At 40.5% G+C, this 24,530-nt stretch overlaps 1 protein-coding gene across 1 annotated transcript in view; it reads right to left on the bottom strand.

Moving 5' to 3' along the window:
- Positions 1-2,469: 2,469 nt before the first annotated feature.
- EVC (EvC ciliary complex subunit 1) overlaps positions 2,470-24,530 on the bottom strand; it is a 56,831-nt gene continuing 34,770 nt past the window's right edge. Inside the window, exons 13-22 of the mRNA XM_009273772.2 lie at positions 23,808-24,020; positions 17,269-17,378; positions 15,741-15,951; positions 12,413-12,619; positions 11,460-11,604; positions 7,891-7,999; positions 5,813-5,939; positions 5,453-5,546; positions 4,146-4,257; positions 2,470-3,130 (exon numbers count right to left, since the gene is read on the bottom strand). Coding sequence (XP_009272047.1) covers positions 3,049-3,130; positions 4,146-4,257; positions 5,453-5,546; positions 5,813-5,939; positions 7,891-7,999; positions 11,460-11,604; positions 12,413-12,619; positions 15,741-15,951; positions 17,269-17,378; positions 23,808-24,020 — 1,410 coding nt within the window. The 3' untranslated portion in view covers positions 2,470-3,048. The remainder of the gene's footprint in view (positions 3,131-4,145; positions 4,258-5,452; positions 5,547-5,812; positions 5,940-7,890; positions 8,000-11,459; positions 11,605-12,412; positions 12,620-15,740; positions 15,952-17,268; positions 17,379-23,807; positions 24,021-24,530) is intronic.

Raw genomic sequence — 24,530 nt, forward strand, 5'->3', positions numbered from 1 at the left:
GGTTGGAAGATGTATCAACTGGAGTCCAGCCTCCTACTCAAAGCAGGGCTAATTTCAAAGTTAGGTTGATCAGGACGTTGTCCAGCTGAGAGTTGAAAGTCTCCAAGGATGGAGCCAACCGTATCCTGGACTGCATCAAAAGCAGCGTGGCCAGCAGGTCGAGGGAGGTGATTCTGCCCTTCTACTCTGCTCTGGTGAGACCCCACCTGCAGTACTGCGTCCAGCTCTGGAGCCCTCAGCATAAGAAAGACACGGACCTGTTGGAGCGGGTCCAGAGGAGGGCCTGAAAATGATCAGAGGGATGGAACACCTCTCCTATTGAGGACAGGCTGAGAGAGTCGGGGGTGTTCAGCCTAGAGAAGAAAAGGCTTTTGGGAGACCTTCTTTCAACTACTGGGGGGTAGATATAGACCAGATATAAGGAAGAAATTTTTTACGCTGAGGGTGGTGAAACACTGGCACAGGTTGCCCAGAGAGGTGGTGGATGCCCCATCCCTGGAAACATCCAAGGTCAGGTTGGACGGGGCTCTGAGCAACCTGATTTAGTTGAAGATGTCCCTGCCCATGGCAGGGGGGTTGGACTAGATGACCTTTAGAGGTCCCTTCCAACCCAAACTATTCTATGATTCTATGGATGTTCTGCACTCTCTCTGAATTACCTGTTCCAGCGATTCACTTTTTTCATGGCAAAGAATTTTTTCTTCCTGATGAGTAACTGGAATGTCTGTGCTGAAATTTGTGACTATTGCAATAAGCTGTGCCCATTTGGCTGGTGATAAAGTATTTCACAGCATCAAGAAAAAAAATCTCGGTCTCTGTACTGTTCTGTGTTGGCTCAGAAATAAGCAGTCACATGGATTTAAACTGAACTGAGGGGCCAGAAGTAAAGAAACCCAGTCTGTAATGACTATGTCAGGAGGCGGGAGGGAGATCTTCAGCATCAGGATACAGATACTGACTGTTACTATGGTTAAAGTTGAATAAAAAACAACATAACATAACATAATATAACGTAACATAAAAGTTGAACAGTGCTTAACTGAAGAGCAACTGTTGTCAGCTTAGCTTGGCATTTCCTACACTTGTTTCTTGGTCTAACGAAACTCCTTCTTGTTCAGTATCTGCATCATTGACAGGGAGTGATAGCAAGTGTCATGCTATGCACAAAATCTGCACATGACTTTAAATAGGACAGTGAATCCATGGAGTAACTCAAGGAGACTGAGAATTTAGTAACGGGGGCAAGAGTAGCAGGAGTTTTTGCCAGGAAGCTAAGGCAACTTGATGGGAAAAGAGAAGAAACGCCTGTTTGTAGAAACTCCAGCGCAGGATGTCGGGCAGGCAGAGCAGCGCAGCGCCGGGCAGGGAGGTGCCCGCACCCGCGCCCGGGGGCGGTGGGGACTCGCGGGGGTCTTGGTGAGAGCCAGCACCCTCCTCGGCTCCCTCCAGGTGCTCCCTGCCCGTCACCTCCACACCAGCAAGGGGAAGAAAACCTCCCTAGCTGCCCGGGAGAGGGCACTGCTGCCCTGCTTTTGGGATAATCTGAACCTTTCCACGTTTTCTAAGTGACAGAAAAAGCCATTTCAGCCCTGCCTAGCCAAAGGAGTCACAGTGCAATCACGGAGACTCCGCTCAGGTGATTAGAGACCTGGTTCAGGTAATTAGAGACCCTGCTCAGGTGATTAGAGACCCCGCTCAGGTGATTATGCTGCATCCTAACTGTGACAGGAGCCGCTGCTGCGCTGCGTGGTTTAAAACATCATCAACTCTAATAGCAAAGCTTCCTTCTTGCTATCTATATAGAGCGCACTGCAGAATTAAGATGTTCAAGCAGAGGTAAATAGGCTGCATCTGTTTAAAAAAGGGCACAACAAGCAGCAAATAAAATGTCTGGATCAGGAAGGCAGAGAGACCATAGAGCCCAAGTACAGAAATACCAGAATCAAATGCTTGAAGTGGTACAATTTAGAAAAAAGAATTTTTACAATGATCAAGGTGAAAATTAACCATTTAACAATTCTGTGTAACACGCCTGCTAAAGTCATTTGTGTGGCGGCACTTTTGTCTGAGGTAAACTGCATAACTGATGTAGTATTTTCCATCATGCACCAAAGGACAGCCTTTTCGTTAGCAAAATGTATGTTCATTTTAGAAAGGCAGAAAATTTTCATTTCATGAAAGCTGTAAGATTGCTTAAGTGGGGCAATTTATTACACAATACAGGTGCTCTGTACAGCTAGTAAGAACTAGCTGCTTTGCATAACAAGAATTCCCATAGGAAACGTAATGAGCATAACAAAGTATGTTGGAAACAAAAGAGTGTACTTAAGGAAGAAGACTAGAAAGTGAAGTTTAAAAAATGAAACAGTAAACCGGTTTTGTCTCACTTTTTCCTAAAAATTCCTAAATTTGAAATCTGAGACAAACGCAGAGAAATACATTTCTAAAAATCTTTGTACAAATTTAAAAAAGCATACATAGCCTTGGAAGCAGTAAAATATAACAAAAGAGAGACCAAATTTAATCTTTTGACGTACCAATACCATCTGAATGAAGTCTGTTTACGTATTCTTTACATTTCTATATATTTTTGTTAGTTCAAAGCAGTAATCATAAAATATTAAGACCTGATCTACCACATTTAGGGCTCAAAAGCCAACGGCACATCACTATTATAATGAAACCTTATTGAGATGCACCGACCTGGGCACCAGCCTAGTGTGGATCTGTTCTGCTATCAGTGCACTTTCCTCAGGGATATTCCTAATCTAAAACTATCTCCCCTTCACATTCCCCAAGCGACCTGGAAGAGCTTATATTAGAGAATTCCTTGTTCCCCCTCACCAAACCATGTGGGAATGCTTTATTATCAGCTAAAGGAACATGGGATTGATTCTTGGTCTTGTAGCTAAAGAAGATTTCTCGGTTATTATTGATGTTCTTAGTTGTTCCTCAGTAAAGCAGCTCAGTAAGTATTTATAGCTGCTGATATTCCCCAGAAGAATGGTTTGGTACTCTGTGTTCAGACAGCTCATATAAATGCTTTTACTACCTGTTGCCTCTTTTTTTTAGCATCTTTGAGTTTTTACTCGGTTCAGTCTCCCCTTCATGTGGACTCTGTAACCTCTCTCTGAAAGAAATAAACAAGAAAAATAAAACAAAATTGTAGACAGAGTTTTTCAAACGCTACAGTTCTCTCTTAAACTACATTAAGTTTGATAAGAGAGGAAAGGCACTTGCTATGTAATTATAACTTCTGCACTCCCTGGTTTCAGCTGCCCCTGTTGAGGCTGCCAAAACAAAGTTGCAGAAAGATAAACGTTCCTTTGTTGGGTCCCTGTTCCCTACACACGTAACCCTTGTTGGCTGTGGGAAAGGAGTGTGTGAAAAGGGTTGATGGCATCAGGGAAAGGAGCCATCTCCTGAAGTCAGTCCCAGGCTGAGGTCACTCAGGGGATAAATACTTTTCCCCAAAGGCCTGTGGCTCCTGAGAACCAACTGTTTGCTTTGCCTGTCAACAGGATTTTCTCTGCTCAATATATCAAGCCCCAGCGACCAGCTGGCTGGTTTGATCTGCCCGTAGTAATCAGCTGGCATCTTTCAGGTTTGTAGCCATTTCTTCTCCTCTAGTTAGCACCCCAGCATAAGCCAACTGAAACATCTATCAAGAAAATCATTGTTAGAGCTGCTACCCTCATCAGCCAAAGACTGGCGCTTGCCTTTGTTCCTGAAATAAAGGTGGAAGTTGAAAGCCTAAATACCACAGACCATATTTTGGTTGCTACATGTCAGCCTAGTTCCATTGGATTCACTTGTCTCTGCTGATTTATGCTGTCTGTGACTCAGGATTTAAAAAACCTAATTAAAGGAAATTTGGAAACAGTATTTCTCAACCTAAAATCAAAGTTATTTATAAAATACGTAACAGCACAGACAAGCAAACTCGGACGATTTTCCTAAATTTAAAAGAGTATGGGGGGAAAAAAAGGTCAAATACATGTGAGAAGTAAGTATTAAGGAAGAAGCTCAGCTAGTGTAGGTGTTCTATTTTGGATTTGATTGACATACCTGTTTATGAAGTAGATTTTGTACTGCTTTTTATAAATAGTTTTTCACATGCCCATTTTTTTTAGCCTCTACTGTACCTGCATAAGCCAGAAGTCAGTCCAGGGGGCTCTTGAATATTTTCATGAGAATTATCTTTGTCTTCTGATTCTGGTGACTGAAAGCTCTTTCTTTTTGAGTTTGTTTTTTCCGCTGAATTGCCAAATGCATGTGGATTAAAAAAAAAGAATCACAGATAGTAGAGCTTGTTTGGTTTTGATTAACCTAAAGCAAAAAAATACACTCTAACACTTCATACATATACGCTGTTATTCCAAGGAAATCATTCCACTTTACATTACTCTAGAATATTGGTTTTTTAGTATTAGTTAGTTCTCACAGAGCAGACGTTGAACTTTTGTAACTGCTGAACACTGAAGTAAGTTTCCATGAGGTGCAACAGTTGAAAGCCCTATCATATATTTTCTTAGCAAGTAATTGAAAACAGCTTTTTACTACTAGCAAACAGAAGAAAAGCCAATTCATAATTTTATGTGATTTGAATCAGAACAACCTGATGTTAAAAAGTCACTGTTTTTAGGGCCCTGAGCTAAGCTTCCACATGTGTCCCTGGGGTCACAGTGCCTACCAGGGCAAACAGCTCTGCATGTTTGAGAAACAGCCGACTGGGGAGAGAGACTTCAAAATTGTCCAGGTAAGTGAGCCGCTTTTCCCTTTCGGGCACCCATCTCACCTTTCAGCATCTTTCAAATGTAACGCCAAGTGTTTCATTCCGATGACAGAAGGACTGCATGGCTCAAAGGATAAGAATTTGCACGCTCCACCCCAAATGCGGATCAGGAAAGAAAACTGCTATTCTGACAATTTGTTCCTAAGTATCTCTTGAATAATGAGTTAGTCTAATTTGTTAAAACTGCAGTAAATTCATATTAGTATTTCAAGTTTCCTGATTCAGTAAGATTTTACTTTTGAGCATGTGTGTGGGAAGGCGATTCTTCCATTCTACCAGGAGAATGAAAGCTGGGTGATTCAGCTCTGCTGTCCTCCCAAAGACTTAGTGATTGAGATGACCAGAGTCATTTCTAAAGAACTTGATAAAGACATGAAAAATAATTCTGGTTTGAGCAAGGCAAAGCCTTACCTCAGTGGACACAATGTGATCTGTGGCTGAAGGACTGCTCTGGAGTGAGGAATGGTGACACTTATTTGTGGCTGTGCTACTGGCGAGCTGGGTGACCTTGGAAGGTTGCCTTACTTTTCTACATCCCCATTAGGGAAATAGCATTGACGAAAAATCTCTCCTGAAACTCCATTGTGTTATATTGCAAAATATGCACTGATACGTGGAATGATATTAGGTTTTTTAAACAATTCAGATTGTACCAACCTGCTGGCTTGCTTCTTTTGGAAGGCTGCTTCTTCACAGCCACGGGAACTCGGGCTAGCGCAGCCAACTCGCTCACAAAGTCCTGCTCTGCTTCCTGCACACAAGGATAACCCAGAAGTCAGTTAACACAACACAGCTTGATTCTGGGTTATGGTTTGTTACATGTGGCATGACAAAAAAGGTGTATGTCATTGCAGAAACACAGGATACAATACGGCTAGCATCAGGGAAGCGTTTCCTACAAGACAGTGGTGAATCTTAGCATTGATTTCAACTAGGACAGCAAAGAGACCCTTACAACCTGTCCGATGTTTTGCCATGGACTGCTTCAGATCTGTGAGTCATTTTACCCTGATTTACCTTTAGCTGATTCTCCAACTCAGTTTCTAGGTGATGCAATCCCAGCAGCTTCTGTTTCAGAGACTCCAGACGAATTTGCTGCTGCAGTTCAAACTGAGCCAAAACCTTCTTTTGCTGCAGCACCATCCTGGTCAAGAGAAATTTAAAAGTACCAATGTTGTTCAATTCAAGGGAGGAATAAAATCCTGGCAAAATGTATTTAGAAGATTTTGTAGAGAGAAAGGCTCATTAACAATATCGGCCTATCCAGCTTCTGCTGGGACAAAAAATTTTGTGGTAGATTTTTAGATAGATTTACTTATTTTAATAACCTTCCTTGGCTCTCCATGGGATACAAGCTGCTTTCGGAGGTAGGAATTGCAGCAGGAGTCTATTGGGTTGTCCATGCCTGGACTTTGGGAGCTGGAGTTCAGCTCTAATGTTGACGTCTGCTTTCAAAACCACTGTATGTTTCTAAAGTCAGCTTTACTGTCTGCTTGCCAAAAAGACAAGCTGTTAGAAGATCAGGTGGGAGGATAAGGGATTAAGAATTAGGCAGTTCATTCAGGGCTCTTCAGTACCAGGTTGAGACTGAGCCAGAAACATGGTAATTCAAAACTCGGCAATTGGGAGCATTGACAACTATATTCTTCGCTTGTTTCATTTTGCTGGTTAAAGATTAATATTAATACAGTAGAACCTGAATGGCTGCAACTTTGCTGAATCTGTATTTCTTCTGTTCTCTTGCCTGATCTACCTTGAACCAATGCTGTCAATCACCCATCACATTCCTCAGGGAAGGAGATAATACAAATTGTTTCTGACATCTACACATAATGAAGTTGCTATTGTAATGGTCAATGCTTACAGAAGGTTAGCTTTCAAAATTTGCTTTTTGAACTCACACTCACAACCTTGCGCCAAGGGCAAAAGGAAATAAAACAATCTATGTTGAGTTTAATAGGAGTTAGACAAATTAAGGGAAATTTTGTCATTAATTTACACGACTGGTATTTGACTGTAAAAGAAATCGAAACGACAATAGGAAAACGGGTTTGATTACTAACGGTTATGAGACCAGCTTAGATACTGAATAGTTACATTCTTCAATACCATATTTCTGCTTGCATGAAGGCCAATTTGATTGTACTTTGGTTTAAGACACAAGAATAGATTATGGGAGAAAAAACTGAGACAACAGCTACAAGTGAATTTATATGTCAGAATAAATGATAAACTTGATAATGAATAACTAACAGATCTTTTACGAAGCCCTTTATTACATGAATCCATTTCTACACTAATTCAAACAAGAATGAAAAACAGAAAGTGGGCAATGATTTCTTTCAATTTAGAAGTAACAGAATGTCTAAAAAAAGAATCAACCTCTTTAAAATTTCAAAATTGCAGATGCTGTGTTGTTCTGGATAATAAACCAAGAGTAAAGAAATAAAGTGATGACAAAAATGTATCATGTGCATGCCAAGTCATACAGCTTTTTACAACAACTTGTTCCTTTGGAATTGCAGTGCATTTTGTCTGGACTCTAAATTGCATAAAATCAGTAATGAATTAAATATGATTTTTATTTAACATTTGAGGGATTCCACTCTAAATTCAGTGCAAGTAATCTTGATTGTCCAAGGAATTCACTGAAATCTTCTTGCCATTTTGAGTATTTATGCTTCAAACTTTTTCTCTTCATTATGGTATATGTTTGTTAGCAAACTAACAAGCACTTTTGATGTTCAAAGCAAAAAAGATGGAATGTAATGAATTAGACAGCATTGGTTCCCATCCTACATTTATATTAAATTTCTTTTAGAATTTGGCATATGTTTTGGCACTGTTTTTCATTCTCTCTTTTCAAACTGTCTATGTATAGTTCTTCAGTCTGTAATTAATGAGCATCAAAAAGTTTATTTAATAAGAAAGTAATTCTCTGAGATCAAAGGGTAGACATAATTTGGCAACAGATATTTCTTTTCCATCAAAGACAGATATAAAATGCAAAACCAAGACATTTATTCAGCTAGACATTTATGTAGATCTGTAAACACTGACAACATTTAAATAAGAGTCAGCAGTGCTGCTCTTACCTTTGATGGACTGTGGATGATATGTTCAGGAGGCCTTTGGTCTGTTTGTCTTTCAATGCCAGCTCATTCTCTTGTTTCTTCCTAAGTCTGTTCCTTTCACCTCTTTCTGCTGAAATAATGGTTTTGTAAAATCTTCTGCCCAAAATTACAAACTCTGAGTTGTGGCAACCTTACAATTTATGTCTTGTATCAGCACAAATTAATCCCTGTTCTAGGCAGTCTTTCCAAAGTTACTGCTCCTTAGGGATATCAAGTACTTCTTACACACTCTTGCTCTGCCACTGTGATCTGTTGCACAGACAATAGTTTGTGCATCATTTAGATGGTAACGTCACTGAATTCCTATTCTTATCTACTTCTCCCATTAGGCTAACTGATTAACATGGAATTCAAAGCTGAAGTTTTATGAAAAGACATTGATGCCTTAAGCAAGAACTGTAATACCTAAACAAAAAATGCAATATAAAGAAAACCTCCGCTCGGAGGCCACTTAGTCCTGGGAATGCCTAACTTCACTAGACATCCCCTCGTTTGATGGCAAAGTATTCTGGGTACTTTTGCATATGCTCACACTCTGTGAGGAACTTGGCGTTTATCTGCTGACCAGTCTCCTGACTCTTGCCCCTGAAGTCCTGCCTGGCAGCAAGGCTCGGGGCATGTCTGACAGATAGGACCGGTTTCCTTGCACCACTTCTTTTAAATAAAACACAGAAGGAGGGAGATGGATGCGTACGTAACAGATTAGGGTACATAACATTCATTGGGGGAGCATCCAACCTTTTCCGAACGCTCAGAGAAGCTGACAGGCACCTCTCCTAACAACGGCACCATCAGGGAGCAGTTACTGGCTGTACTCTAGGCTGGGCTGCGCTGGCTGGGCGAGGGGAGATACCCTCCACCTTTTTTCCTGTGGCTGTGCCAGGCAGACCATAAATTCAGATTTACTAGGCCAAGGGATGCCCAAAGAAGCAAAATCCTCTAGCCTGACATTAAGCCCAGTCACTGGGAGAGAGAAGCCTGGCATTATGCTCCTTACTCCCATTTAGCTATCACTGAATGAAATACGTAAGAAATTTCCTATGCGGCCATTCTAACCCCAGGGCTATCACATAGTAGGTAAGTCTATTGCCAACAATGTTTTTTCCGTCTTGTGTTTCAGAGAGAGCAGTTATGAGAGTACTTGGTGAGGAAGATCACACTCTCAGTGTGGTAATCACGCCTGGAGATCACCTAACAAATCAGCCCGTTCTGAAAAGGAAGAAACATGGGTGTTCTGCCTCCTGGCTGAGCTTGGATGGAAAGTAGTTGGCTGGCTAGCAGGGCTTAGGGTGTCCTGGCTGTGCCCTAGAGCAGAGCTTCAGGCTGTTAAGAATCACAGCGAGAAATTTAAGTGCTTCTGGGGCCAGTACAGCAGCTGAAATGAGAAAGGAGTGGGGTTCTGCATCACAAATTTGGACTTAGGTTAAAGAAAGACTTAGGTGTACTAAAGCATCGAAGTTCCTTATTAGATGGTAGTGCTCACTCCTAATGTAAAAAGCACCAACAAAGCTGAAGTAGTTATCTGTTGATACTGAAAATCTCAGCTGGGCTGCAGCCTGCACGTGTAGGTTTGCAATATTTTTTCACTGTAGCAATTAATTTGATCTGTGAATTTCAGCTGGGTTTCTCTCTGGCCACCCAAATCTAAAACACTCCTGCTTTTATTACCAACATAAATACTCTCATCCTCCCTCATGCCTGTAGGCTTACATTGCAGCAGAAGCATTTTGTTTTTCTTCAGCTGAAAAGAAAATGTGCTCCGCTTACACATGTAATTTTCTCCCTTGTAGTTCATGGAACACCAATACACTGAAACAATAATATATCCACACAAACTCTGGGAGAAAAAAATAATCTAAATGAGCAATTTCCAGGAGGCTGACTGTGGTTCTAGTGACTGGTATGCTAGGTCTCACAACCTAATTGGGAGACCAGTTGAGAGCAATATCAAAACACTGATGAAGCAGAACATTCAAGTGTGTAATGACATCCATCTCAGCTCAGATCAGAGGAGCGTTCTGGAACAGGCTTCATTTTTAAATCCTGCTTAAAGGAACTCAAATCAAAGGAATTTTAGACTCTGTAGTTGGCTGAATCAGGGCCAAAGAAGTCTTTAGAGGGACTTTGTGAGAACTTAAGTAACTGACCGCCTTACTAGCTGCCAATGTCTAAAATACAGGTTGTCAAAAATCCCCGCACAGATTTTGCCTAACCCTAGCTTCCAATATTAAGGTCTTCAAGGTTCACAACAGGGCAGTACAGAACAGATTGGTTCTGTCTTATAACCAGTGAGCATATCTAGCTCCTACTGGGGCTCACAAATCCTTCCTACCAACTCATCTCTGGATCTCAGCCTTGAGTAGATATGCCTGTTCCTCTTCAAAAACTCTCTTCTGTGGTTAAAGAATCATTTCTATTTAAAATCACTGACTGTATTTTTAGAAAAAAAATCCATTCCATGTGTCTCAAAGACTTAGCCTCTGATGATACTGCCATTTTGCTAACTTGCTAACTTCATTTAATGCTAACAGCCTTCACCCAGGGGAGGGGAAGGTGTTTACAAAAGAAATCAATAATCACAGTTTGCTTTTGTTCCCCTGTCCTGAAGGAACTGAGCAATTAAAAATAATTTCAGGAGAAACTGCTTGTATTTATGTGAGATCCAGCAGTTCATAAACCTCTACAGCAGTTTCACAACCTGTGAGAAGGTCATGGTTGACAGCTAAGAAACAACGCAGTAGCTCACAGTGTTCCAGGATGGGCATGCTTGGCTTTTTGGTGTCTCCTCTAATGCTTTTCCTCAACTTCAGAGACAACAACATTTCACTGAGCCAAAAAGAGGAATGAATATAAGAATCTACTCCCCAAATCTGAGGGCAGTCACCTCAGAGGAAGCAGACTGTCTGCCAATGATGTTTATGTTTTCTAACATGGAGGCAGGGATTGCAAACCCAGATCTCCTCCCTTCTAGGGAAAAGATTCAGCTTGTAGGCGCCTGTCATATACCCTCTCTCCTTCCCTATGAATATCTGATTAATTGATTCATTTTATTTGCATATTTTAATATGCAAAGTTGAACAGCGTTTATGGTAGACGTTGGCTGTACAACCTAATACTTGTACAACTCTTTGCTTTCTAAATTATTCTGCCTTGTGTTGAGGTTTAGAGCACCAGAAAATCAACTGCTGGTGGTTGTGACTATGGTGGTATCTCTGGTCTTAGCTTGGTGGAAGAAAGTTCATGGTTAAACTATGATCTCCAACACCGGGTCATCGTCCTGTGTCTGTCTGTACCAAACTTCGAGTAACAGGGTCCTGCATTTATGACTGTAATTCAAGTAATTATTAATAATAACAGTTCTACCACTTCTCTTTCAAAAATGGGAATGGAACTACACATTCATTTTGCTTTGTTGCTACTTTAAATAACAGATTTCTGTTATCTTTAAAAGCAATCTTTACAGTAGTAAGAAAATTAATTTATCTGTTAAAAAACCAGAATTATCTTATAGTTGTCAATATCATACATACCTTGTAAGGATTTCAATTGTTGAAGCTTCTTCCCTTCATAGCCTTCTGTGATTTTTCCTATCTGCTGATAGTAGTTTTGCACCAGTCTATTGATATTATTGCTGGTCCCATACACACTTTCTACAGCGGCTTCCACCAATCTCTCCTGTATTACACAGTACAAGTCACAATTCATTTTCTAAGTCAAAACCTGAAGTGTTTTCATCTGTCTAAAACTGAAGACCCAATCTGATTTTGTACGTGCACACAAAATTGTGAATTTTGTGCTTTAAAAATGTGTCAGACTGAGACACTGGAAAACAGGTATTTCTATTCATCCACGGAACATTTCAACACGAAAAATTACAGTAAAATCTTTCTAATGTGCCTCACCTCCATCTGGGAAGGGGCCATTCCCCTATCTGTTAAATCTCTATAGCCCATTTTACCCGTCAACCTGATTGCCAGCAAAGTAAATCAATATATGTGTAGCTCCACTACAACTTTCCATTATACAGAAAATCCAAATATTTACTTTGGAACAATTTTATTAACCTAAGAAGCAAGTTTTATTTTAATTTTAATTTTTATTTATCTATGAATTAATATTAAGCTTTTAATATACAAATACTAATCATTAACCATAAAACCTTCATCAATAGATAACCATCTCCGTTTCTTCCTCATTTTTGTTATTCTCTGTCATCAAGAACTATCTCAATCTTTTTTATGTTCCAGGGTTTGGCTTAATAAAACCTGCTTTGGCTGCTACAGCAAGTCACTAGAAAATACCGTACTTCTACATAAGTGTTAGTTTGTAAATACTTTGCAAGGTATCTTCAGTTTTAACACAGGCTGTAATGGTCTCCTGCTGATACTTCTAGGCATAGGGTAATGCATAAACAAAATTGCCTTCCATTTTAGCAAAGCAGCACTCATTTTGTTTGGAAAACTGCTATTGAACATTTCTATACCTTGAAGTCCTGTCCATCATCTGAACTCTTTTTTCCAGCTTCCCGTCGGGCATGCTGCAGCAGTGTCCGCCCAATCACCTGCTCCATGTGCTGCTGAAGAAATTGAAGAGCTTCTTGAATTTCTGTGACGAGCTGCTGGTGAAATTCTAAATGGGTTTGCTGCGTTTCTTCCTCGAGCTTCTCCTCCTCTTCCAGAATGTGGGACTCCTGGCAATCAGACAAAAAGATAGCACTGCCATTTAAATATGTTGACAAACTTAGTCAGCTGCACTTAGTCCAACACCCATTCAGAATGACACTGTTTTAATACTTAGAATTGTCTGATTTCCAGCAGAAGTTTATGCACAGTTATTTAACACATCTGTCTTTGTAACAGAACTATTGCCTCTGTCATGATACGTACAGTAACAGCTGCATGCTGTCCCATTAGTCATTTCCAACTGATGTATTCCCATCTTTGTATTCTGTACTGTTGAATTTGGTCTTATAGCTATTAAAAATATGAACAATCTAGGTCAAATATCCTGAGTCCAGCAAGGGATAATTGTGGATGCCTTGATACAGTGCACAGGAACAAGGCAAGTATACAGTTATGCACACGGAATGCTCGTACAGTTTGTGGGGCCTACCTGAGAAAAAGTTGGTATATTGGTACTTACGGCCCTTGGGAGAAGTCATGAACATGTTTAATAGCACTTGGAAACCATTTGCACTCTTGGCATCCACAGCATCCTCTGGTGGCAAGTTCTACAGCTTATTCACACATTTCTTAATTTTGAACCTGCCATCGAATAGCTTTGCTCGGTGCTGTCTTCTTTTATTAGAAACAAGTGAAAAATCATTCCCTATTCACACCTTTTATGTCAGTTTTAAAACCTATGATATTCCAGAAAACACCTCTTTTTTAGGCTGAAGACTTCTAGCCTCTTGAGGTCTTTGGACCATCCTTGCTACCATTTTCTATGCTTCTTTTTAAATCCACTTTCCCTCTAAACTCTCTTTAGCACACAATAGTATACGCTCACCAGCACAACCTGTTCTGTCTTCCTTACATGTATTAGTCTTCCACAGATCGCCTTCTATTGAGTTGCTGATGTCCCTCATGTTAATATTCTCATTTAAAGCTAAATAACATTAAATTATTCTGGGGGATTCGACAGTACCTATTTGATTCCCTCTTGGAAATAAGAAATGCAAGTAGGAAAAGAACCTGCTCTGCCCACATTCACCTCTGGAAAATAATGATGTCCCTATTAATGCTGGGTTATTCTGACATGTCTTTATTTATAGCTCAGACATATGTTTTTGATGGTTTTTTTTAGACAGTCACAATGTCATTGAACCACTTCTCTTTTTTTTTAAGAGACCCAATGTCATGTTATCATGTCCAAGCTAGGATTCTTTAGTGTTGTTTTACATTTTATATGAAATCAACAGATAGACATGACACTGTCTACCAGTCTAAAATTGGCACAAGCTCAAATTAAGTTTAGTTCAAACAACACGGTATGTCTAAAAGTCTGGGTGAGTGTCTGTAAATTAACCTTTTCCCTATCTGATTATACATTGGTTCTAGTTTTGGAGGTTGTTCATGAATTTTTTTTCTCTCTGACTTTTCACAATTCCACACCTAGGCCCTACTTCTTTGGCAGCAAGGATCTTATATGTGTGTTTTTAGGCACTTCCTTATGAGATGGGTTTTAGCTGGCCTTGGAAAGAGGCTGTAATGGGGAGAGGCCAAAGGAACCTGGGGACATTTCATTTTTGTTAGGGAACACAGTGGTTGCATCAATTAACGTCCCTGTGGGAACTAAGTGAGAGGGAGTAGTGGAAAGCACATAACAAGAGGAATGCAGACATATGCATTTGTATTTTATTATTTTATATTTTATTTCTTCTGAAGGAAGAAGGAACTACTTCAATAGAAGTATCAAATATGAAAATGGCAGCAGACAGAACTTCCTTATTCCTCTTCCAAGTGGAGAATTAGGGTTTGTATTATGCAAATCAGAATTAGAGGGATGCAAAATATTATCTCTCAGCTAATTACACAGCAACAGCATGGAACAGAGAGCTGCAAAGTGTTGGATGGGTTCAACCCATATGTGCAGCAGCATAGGGTTGGGCAGGGGCTACTACTGGCACCTGCTACAAGGGTCCTCTGAGGTTGAAATCTGAAATTGTGTTGTTCTAGGTAAGTATCCAATGCAGGTAAGTAAATAACCAACAACACTTAATGGATTAACCCTAAAAACCAGTCACAAACAGATTTGAAAGCAACCTGTGGGAATATCAAGTCTAAAAATCCCTTAAACTTTCTCCCATCTCCTTGACCTACAGGAGCCAGATTATTTGGAAGGATGTCAGAGGAATGGATGCTGAGCATCTCATGGACAGAGAAGAAAGAAAAAAGAATGAAAAATTATGACAGAAGAAGAACTTGCTAGGTCTGGTGGAGGGAAGAATTTCTTCTGATGCTCAAGTAAGAACTTTTCAAGTGCATATTACGATCCCTAGCAGAACTAATAGGAGTTCATCTTACCCTGAAGCAGTAACTTGTGTAGAAGTCCTTTATAAATGTTGGCATGCCTTCTTTCATTAGTATTTTTATTTAAAATAAATAGCTAAATAAGCTTGCTGTGATAACACATATCACAGATAGCTAGCCAGTAGATAAAGTATTAGAGAATTTTAAATGTCTGCCCAAACTAAAACAGGCACACTCAGGGACCTCCTATGCCAGCAGTGGGTGCATTTTTGACAGAGAATTATTTTCCTTTCTATTTGGAACTTGAACATTGTTGAGATCTTCTACGGCTACTTCTAATGCCACACATCATAGCATATAAGACCTCTGAAGAAAAACCACCCCGACACTGTACCTACCACTGCCTTCTGTAACTGCCACTGGTCCTCATCTTGGCAGGGGGAGGATCCCTTCTGCAGGGTATGTTGCGCTCTCAGTTCCTGAAGCAAGCTCTTCTTTCTGGACATTCTCATGCGGGCCAGGGCTGCCATTCCAACTCTTCGGAGGGTTAACCTTGTGAGTACTGAACACAGCAGAAGTCGGTGCTTTTGCAATATATAGTTAACAGACCTGTAAGAAGGACCATTAAAAATCAATCAGCTGAGCTGCTTGCTGATTTGGCACCCCTGTGTTCAGCAAAGTCATTGCTCAAAGATGACAGGAGTTACTGTTCACTCTGTGTAACGTCTTCTCATACAAAGCATGCCTTGGAAAGCTGCTCAGGTGTAAAGAAGAAGGAGAATTGTGACAGACTTCTAGTTCTGTCACACTGAAGAAAAACCACCCAGACACTGTACCTACCACTGCCTTCTGTAACTGCCACTGGTCCTCATCTTGGCAGGGGGAGGATCCCTTCTGCAGGGTATGTTGCTCTCTCAGTTCCTGAAGCAAGCTCTTCTTTCTGGACATTCTCATGCGGGCCAGGGCTGCCATTCCAACTCTTCGGAGGGTTAACCTTGTGAGTACTGAACACAGCAGAAGTCGGTGTTTTTGCAATATATAGTTAACAGACCTGTAAGAAGGACCATTAAAAATCAATCAGCTGAGCTGCTTGCTGATTTGGCACCCCTGTGTTCAGCAAAGTCATTGCTCAAAGATGACAGGAGTTACTGTTCACTCTGTGTAACGTCTTCTCATACAAAGCATGCCTTGGAAAGCTGCTCAGGTGTAAAGAAGGAGAATTGCTGTGACAGACTTCTAGTTCTGTCACACTGAAGTTAAATTAAAATAAAAATAGGAAGAAAAGAGATAAATAATCATCTATAATTACATAATAGAAGTTTTTTTAATAGGAGACTTGAAATAAGATGAAAAGAGAATGTAATCGGAACTACAGGAAAGTTATTTCAAGAAAATGCAGGACAGCATATCTTGGATTAACAAGGAGGCACACTCTGAAAAGACACTGAGGAGGCTTAGTGTTAGCTGGCAGAGCAGACATGGCTGAAGCAAGTTTGTGGTGAATTTTAAACAGGAGAGCAAATTTTGAAGTTGATTCTGGACCAGGTGAGTGAACTCTGTGTGCACATTTGGGATGACATAGTTTGTGCCTGTATCTAACTTGTGCGTATGTGTAAGGCACCATGAGCTCTCTAGATACCGAATCTTGGGAAACATTGAAGTCAGAGAATGTGAAAATCTAAGGTTGAACTGAAAAGTAGAGCCAAAATAAAGGAGTGCAATGGCAATAAGACCAATATTCCAAATAGGCAAGTCTTCAAATGCTTTGATCTTTGGTAATGTGAACACCATGGTGAATGAAGACATTTGATATCTTAATCAAAACGAGGCAGATAGATAGATAGATATGAGAAGTATCTTTATCAAAGAGGTGTTTAGCTGTACAATGATGAGATAAAACTAAAAGCTTCCCTGGTGAATACAGACAGAGAATGCAAGAGAGGAGCCATTATCCTGCAAAGCGACGGTCAGTGGTATTGTAGTAGCAGAAAGCAAAGGTAGAGCTGAATGGTGCTGGACTGAACATTTTACCTTGAACAATATCCAACTCCAATGTGACATACAGAGTGCAAAGAGAGGCTGGTTCAAGGTCAGAAATCACTCATAAACATAGGAGTAGATACACAGAAAGCACACCACTTGACAAATCACAGAAGACTATTTTTTCTATTTACCAGGAGTCATGATATCTCTGGGTTTTTTAATTTGTTTTTGACACTCAGACAAAAAACTAGAGTAACTGCCTCTCTGTCTGAAGATGCTCATAGTCCCTCAACACTGCTTTCCACAACGTAATGTACACAAGTTTTTAACTGTGCATGCAGCAGTGCAGTTTTACCCCACTGCTTACCGAGAAAACCAAACTTACTCATCACTGAGGCATCCTAGTCTGCTTATGACACCTTGAATTATCTTCTCTTGTTTCTCAGACAGATGCTTTTGCATCACAGCAGACAGAGCATATTCCTTCATCCATAGCTAAAAGCAGGGGAAAAAAATTACAATCATAAGATACTCTGATTTCAGTCATTCTAGTCACCACATTACGAAACAGGGGTTTATTTGATGTTATTTTGCTAAAAACAATCATCCCCCTCTTTCAAGAAACAAACTCATGCTGAATTAAAATTATTCTACTTAGGAATATTTTTTTTATCAATGATCAAAGTCTTAAACAAAGCTCACTGAAAAGCAAGGGAGGCTTTGCACTGTTTTGGATCAGGCCTGAGCTGTGTCTCCTACAGATTTTCCGGTTTGTGTGCTAATAGTTACAAATGGAGATTGCGTGATTAGGTTTATGGACTGCAAGTTTACAGCTCCTTCAGGGTGATACTTAGATCAAAGAATTTAATCTTTAAATGTTTTGATGGATTTGCCATTAGACTGTAAACTTGTGGAGATATGGACTTAAGATTTTGTTTAGCGTATTGCCAGAATTTAATGAGTAATAAGCCATAAGATTAAATGGTTATAAGGCCCAAACTCTATTACTGTGAGATGAAGAGTATATTTTAGGCTACACTGGCAGCTGGATAAATGCAGGTTGCCTGCAGACGTATGCAGAGCCCTAAATTAAATACAATACTCAGGCTCTCTGACAGCTTCACTTCACGTTCTAGCCTCATTCAGAACATGAGGGACTAAATTTTCTATTATTGCAGACAGCAAGGTTTCACTAGATCAATATGTGTAGCAAAGAATTAGATGTGTAATTGCACAATTGTTAGTGTTAGGGACTAGGAGTAGTACTGGGCCTTCCTACTGCATCTGATAGTCTTTTCCTTGGGAAGCAGTGATCTGTGCAGGAGAGAGGCTTTATCTGTGAGAAAAGAATGAACTCCCACGGGAAGTGCAGAACATCAGAAACCACATCATCTTTGGCTTTAAAATAAAAATGTATTTCTTTCTTGGATAGTGCCTTCTCTGTAGTATACACAGCAACACATATAACTGACCCCTCTCCATGAAGAAAACCTTACCAAAACACATACTCCTGAGCAGGATGCCTGGGAAGGATGGGCAGGCAGTCAACAACAGGGGACAGATGGAAAGAGTTCAGCTGAGCATGAGAAGCACAGCCTGAAAGTCTATACGGTGCCGGGGAGCCCACCAGGCTGCTCTTGGAAAGAGCCGCAAGACATACCTGTTTAGGCAGACCTCAACTGATTTGAGTCTAGGCGATTCTTAAAATCACAGAGCACAGCCGAGCACAGTGCCTTCTCCGATCGCATGCTGCAGGTGTCAAATTAAGGTCTATCAGGTCTCCAGGTATCATCATGACAGATGGCAAATACTTGCTTCAAGTAATAACTGTATTAGTATTTCCCTTTAGCAACTCTGTGGATATGGCTTCCTACTGTTTCACACCTCTCTGCATAGGTCTAGTAGATCCATCACATTGTGTATTTTAATGTCTCTTTCAGCAGTTAAAAGAAGGGCTGAAAATGACCTTTTACTTTCTAGAAGTATTTTAATTTTCAATGAGAGACTGGCTGTGGCTCAGACGTGGCTTCCCATCATTTTTGGAGACCTGGTTACTCACTGAGAAGTTGCTCTTGAAGGGCCTGTCTGCACACTTACTCTCAAACAGCTTGTGGATCAAATCTGATGTAGATCACCAAGATACAGAAGACGGGAGACGTTTTCTGAATTACAACTGGAATGATAAATGATATAATATTGCAGCCAAGAAACTAAAACTTAACACCTGTGCTGCTATCAGTATATCCTATCCAAAAAGGCACTCAGAATGATAACAACGACAGGGATTGTAGTCATTGTTTCCTTCTGTTTATGATGAAATAACCTAGTTCTGTAGTGGTGGACACAGACTTTCTTTTGAAGGAGAAGAATGAGTCACCTTTTCCATTGCGAGTGCATTTAAGGTAAGCTGTATGCAAAATTTATAAAAGGTCTCTTCACCCCCTGAGACCAATGGAAAGCTGAGAATACAGCAGAAAATACCCCTGCACAGTTATTAAACTGAACAGTAGAAGTATATCAGCCATATAAGTAGTAAGAGAACAAAGAGGAAAGGAGGGGGATTATTACGCATTTAAGATGGGATGATAAATAAGGAAGATTGAGATTTGGACCAAATACTAAACCAGTGTTTTGTCTCAAAAAGGCTGTTAGGAAGATGATCAAGCAGGGAAGGATCAGCTGGGAATAAGAACAGAATATTGTGTGTTTTATTGGAAGCAACACTTCAACGGTGCACTGGGATGGGCTGGAAGGGCTGGGTATTTTCCATCTTCAGAACACTAGAAGAACTCACGCATGCAGGAACAAATGCAACAGCAAAGATCCTCTGGGAATCTTAATTTGAGGCTGCTGGCATGTTGCTGAAAACCAGCAAAACAGAGACAACTATTTCATCAAGCCTGGTGAAAAGGTCAGGCTCTGTGCTGCACTGACCTTCCAACATTGGGCCAAATCTCCAGGCGCTGCTCCAAGCTTTCCTGTTCTTGGGAATGGCCTTACTTTGCTCAAAGACAGGTCAGTATGGAGTGGAGAAAATGACACTGCTGCACAGACTCAGCGGCTGGAACAGAGCTCGGGCTCCTGCATTTAACCAGTAAAACCAGTGACAAAAGCGGTAAATGGGGGAGTAAAGCTCCAAGGAATGTCTGGCTTCTTGAAAAGAAGTCATTCCAATCACTGTGAAAAAATGTGTATAAAATTAAGAGAAAGCAATAAAATGCACACCACGTCAAAACTGGTAAGCAGATGCTGGTTCAGCTTTCTGGGTGTCAAGCAATGATGTGGGAATGGACGGAAATCTCCTCACCCCATTTTTTCTCTGTAAGCTTCTCTGTGTTTTGCTTCCTGGCAACAAGTCCATTACAAGACCTTCTGGAGCACTGCTAACGTTAAGTATTACTCTCTGGCAACAAAGGTGAGGAATATGTCTTTGGTAGGTAATGAAAACCATAAAATATTTTGAGTTAGACCTCAGATACAACAGCAAATTAGACCCAAGTAAGCTCACTCTTTTTTCTGCAGCTCTCAGTTTGACATTTTTAGCATAGATTCTCAGGAAATCGAAGTAAAGCAATTTCTCCCTAACAGCCTGTAGATGGGGTGTGATTCACACTGAATGCCAAGCAAGTACCTCAGCCTGGGGCAGCAGTCTGCTCCCCGGAACCGCTGCCCAGGCAGGAGAGCTTGTCTACAGAAATCATGAGGTAGGGGCTATGTGGGAAAATGCTCAAAATGTATTTTCATTAGTCATTTATTCTCATTTGCCTCACTCACATCCTCAAGTGTATAAGGCAAAAGTTAAATATGAAACTGATTTTTTCTTTTCAATTGTAAAAGAGATTCTGTTCCCCCAAAGGACATCATATTCCAGATACGTATGAATGCTAGGAAAGATAATCTAAAAAAAAAAAAAGCAGTTCAAGTAAATGGGAAAAATGTCTTTTTGAGCCACCTTGAAAAGCACACATAAATACCCTGGTGAAAAGCCTTCTGGTGTTAGGCTCCCCAAGTCTGTAAAGCAGGTGACTATGTAACTCGTAGTATAATACATTTATCAAGAAGCAAATGAAAGACATATTCCTGCTGGAAAATGCCCGATAAATTAAAAGGCATTTAATTATTGTTCATAAACAATATGAATGTTGATTTATGGATCTTCTGTCATATTCAGCACTGTAATATCTATGGGATCTCCTAAATGACATGATCACCTGTCACAAGCGTCTGATCTCTCTTCTTCTTAAGGTGGAAACCAAGTGCTCCTTTTTGTAGGACACAAGTGTCAGCTTAAATGTGCATGCTGCTGCGTTTATACTAGGAAAGGACCAAGAAATGCATTTGAACTTAATATAATGAGTTGTGTGATGTTTTTCAGACTTGTTTATACAGGAAAATCTGCCAGCCTAGCTTTGGTGGAATAGCTATCTCCCTGCATGCTCTCTTTGGAGATATAGCAGACTTCTTTCCAGTTTAGTTCAAACCACTTCCAAAAAGCCACACGCATTAAGTTAAAAAAGCTACTTAAGCTCCTGTAAAGAATATCGTCTTGAGGAATCACACATTTTCCCACTAAGAGAAACCCTTGTCTCTTCTAGTAATTTATCCTACAGAATCACTCGTTCTTAGGACAGCTCTGTCTGCTGCTCAGGAAATTTTTATATTGATTAAGGCCCAACTGCAGCACTGGTGACCCAGAGACCAATGTGAGAGCTCTGTCAGTGCTAAATTAATTCCTCTATAGCTCAGTAGTTACTATTAATGATGTAAGCAAACCCTTTATTCTTTTTTTTTTCAGCTAGGAAGCCATCTGCTTTGTATTATGAATGCTATGGTACACTGAAAGTGATGGAAAGTCAACTTTCTAGTTTCAATAAGCTATGCTTGGGCATGACTAGAACATCTGAATTCACATACAATGAATCCATCATACAGTGCTGCCCAAAGAGCTATTATCCAGCAACTGGGTGCTGGAGATGAGCTAATCCTTTTAATCCCTTGAGAAAAAATCCCAGGGAGTGGTTTCTCCACTCAGTACTGTCCCCAATGATTGTAACAGAGGAATGCATAAACAGCATTTTTGGAACAAAACTTTAGACTTGAGATCTCCCACTCAATGGAGAGTCTCCTAGCCCTTGAACAACATCCTCTCTGGCCCCTGAACCTCTGGCTAAGGTTCAATGGGACAGTGGAAGGACCAGAGCAGAGGTGCCCTAACATGCACTCTGACTTCTGAGACTAATCATAAGTTGCGCACCAGAACCTCCTCCTTCTCTGACTGCCGTTTTTAATGACAGCAGATACCACCACGGTGCTTTGGTCTCCATGCACTATGAGACATGCTTGTAGTGCACCTACTAGTCCAGGCTGCTCAGGTCATTCACATACAAGGACAAGCAATTTGTGAACCCTCGGTGAATGTGAAAATGAACAGCAACCTAGAGTTTTAAGCTTGCCAAGTCAGGTATTGAATCTAATCCTTGATAAAAACGGGCAAAATAGAAAAAGTTGAGGTCAGACATTGTTTCATTAATCACTGAAGGTATAGGTATGCCAAATTCAAACACTAAATGCCAGCCAGCAGTCCTAGAAAACACAAATACCTGCCCTTAACTTAAAGCATGTGAGCAGACTCATTGGCATCAGTGGTCGGTCCAAGTATATTTTCGTTTAGTTTGCTAGATATCCCTGTGACACAGAAACAGAAGAGGCAAGCAGAATTGTTTTTCAAAATAGTTGAGATAACAGGTGAGTTACAATAAAGTAAATATTAAATGATCAGGGAGGTGCATGTTGTATAACTCCAGATTAACGAAAATAGAGAAGAAAAAAAGGAAATGGCTAAGAATTTCCAACGAATACTTTTACTTTTGTATTCCCAAGGGTGTTCTACAACCACTGGTCAGCAAACCACTCTACCAGATTTAGTAGGAAGCCCACAGTTTCCTGAATCACAGGGTTTTATGAAAGAACCCTAAATATGAGTGGGTGGAAAAGTTAAACACCTTATAGCGGTCTGTAATAATCAGGGACTCAATCAGTACCTTATTAACCATGTACTGAATTGTCCAGGCACTTTGGAGAATGAGGCTAGGGAAAAGTATGATTTTGCCACTGTTAAAGAACTCTGCCAACCTTTTATTTAAGAAGCTCTAATTACTCTATATGTTGCAGCACACACTTGACATTTGGGAAGGGGCACACCTTTGCATACAGAAGGTCTTTCTTTGACTAAGCTGTGTTAGTCTTCAAAGCAGTGTTAATAGAGACATAGCATTGCATGAATAAATTGAAGGTATAATTGAGTTCCAGCCTCATGCTGAAGATAGCTGCCTCCGCATTTACTGTTGTTGCTTTTCTCCTCTGGTGTCAATGCCCCCTATGCTGGGCAGGGGGCATCCAGGAAAGCTGGATGTGTGTTTCTTCACCTTCTCAGAGTAAAGAATAAGTTTTATATAAAAGTGTGTATCATATGTTCCCAATTATTGTAGTATTAATATATAAAAATGATTAAGAAATATTTATCATTGTAAGGCCTCCTTTCCTGTAAACTGTACTCATACGTACCCTCTCCAAACAGACCAGATGAAGGTTTCTTTGAACTGTTTCTGTAGATGCTCAAGCGTTGAGGACATCAGACAGCAGCTTTGCCAAAAAATGTTTATGTGCTGACAAAGCTGTCAAACACTGTGGACAGATGTTCAGTAATTACTCTCTGACTCCTCTGCGCAAGTCTACATGCACAGCATATATATTCACTTCATACTGCAGGTCAAACTGCCCATCCTGAGTCTCATCCTGTGTCTGGACCTGGGCTGTATATTAATAGACAAAATACTCCCCACAGATAAATATCTTGATTTTTTTTTTCTCCTATCGCTGTTTTTAGACCCTGGGGTCCCAGAACATAATACGGGCCTTTCTTACCTTTTTTTCTTGCAATAGCTGTTCCTGGAAAAGCTTCCAGCGTCTCTGGCGGGGGGTCTCCCATTTCTCCAGCTGAGGGACCAAATTCTCCTGCCATTCCTCTTTCAGAAGCTCACATTCTCTTACAGAGAGGCCGGTCACAACAGGCAGGGTCCGAAGAAACAGCTTCGTCACCAACTCCGCTAAAGCATGGGAAGCTTTAGAGTACAGCTCCTAGCAGAGGGACAAAGAGGGACAGAGAAGTAGGTGAGAAAGTGAACCCCCCGGCCCTCTGGACCTGTTTCATTGCATGTCTCCATGATGCCAGTGAGGGAACCATGTCCCACTGAAGACACTGGGCCAGTGACCGACGCCTAGAGCTAAAATCCAATGCCACTAATGCTTGCGTTAAAAAGACCAGGTTTTGTAGATGGAACAACTTAAATGTTTTGGTTCAAGGCACACAAGGGTATTTAAAATACAATAGTGGCATCAGCACATGAGACCTTGAATCCTAACTGTTGCCCACATGCAACTACAGTACGAAGAGTATCTTGTTTTACTGGCTATGGCGATGTGTTATAAAAACACTTATTTTGAAAGCTGCTGTGGAAACAATCCGGTGTAGCACAACACTTCATAGGCACATTTTCAAAGGTGCTGATATAGAATCATAGAATCATAGAATCATTGAGGTTGGAAAAGACCTCTAAGATCATCGAGTCATCGAGTCAACCCCACACC

The sequence above is a fragment of the Aptenodytes forsteri genome, unplaced genomic scaffold, assembly GCF_000699145.1.
Source record: "Aptenodytes forsteri isolate BGI_AS27 unplaced genomic scaffold, ASM69914v1 Scaffold111, whole genome shotgun sequence".
Lineage (NCBI taxonomy): Eukaryota > Metazoa > Chordata > Aves > Sphenisciformes > Spheniscidae > Aptenodytes > Aptenodytes forsteri.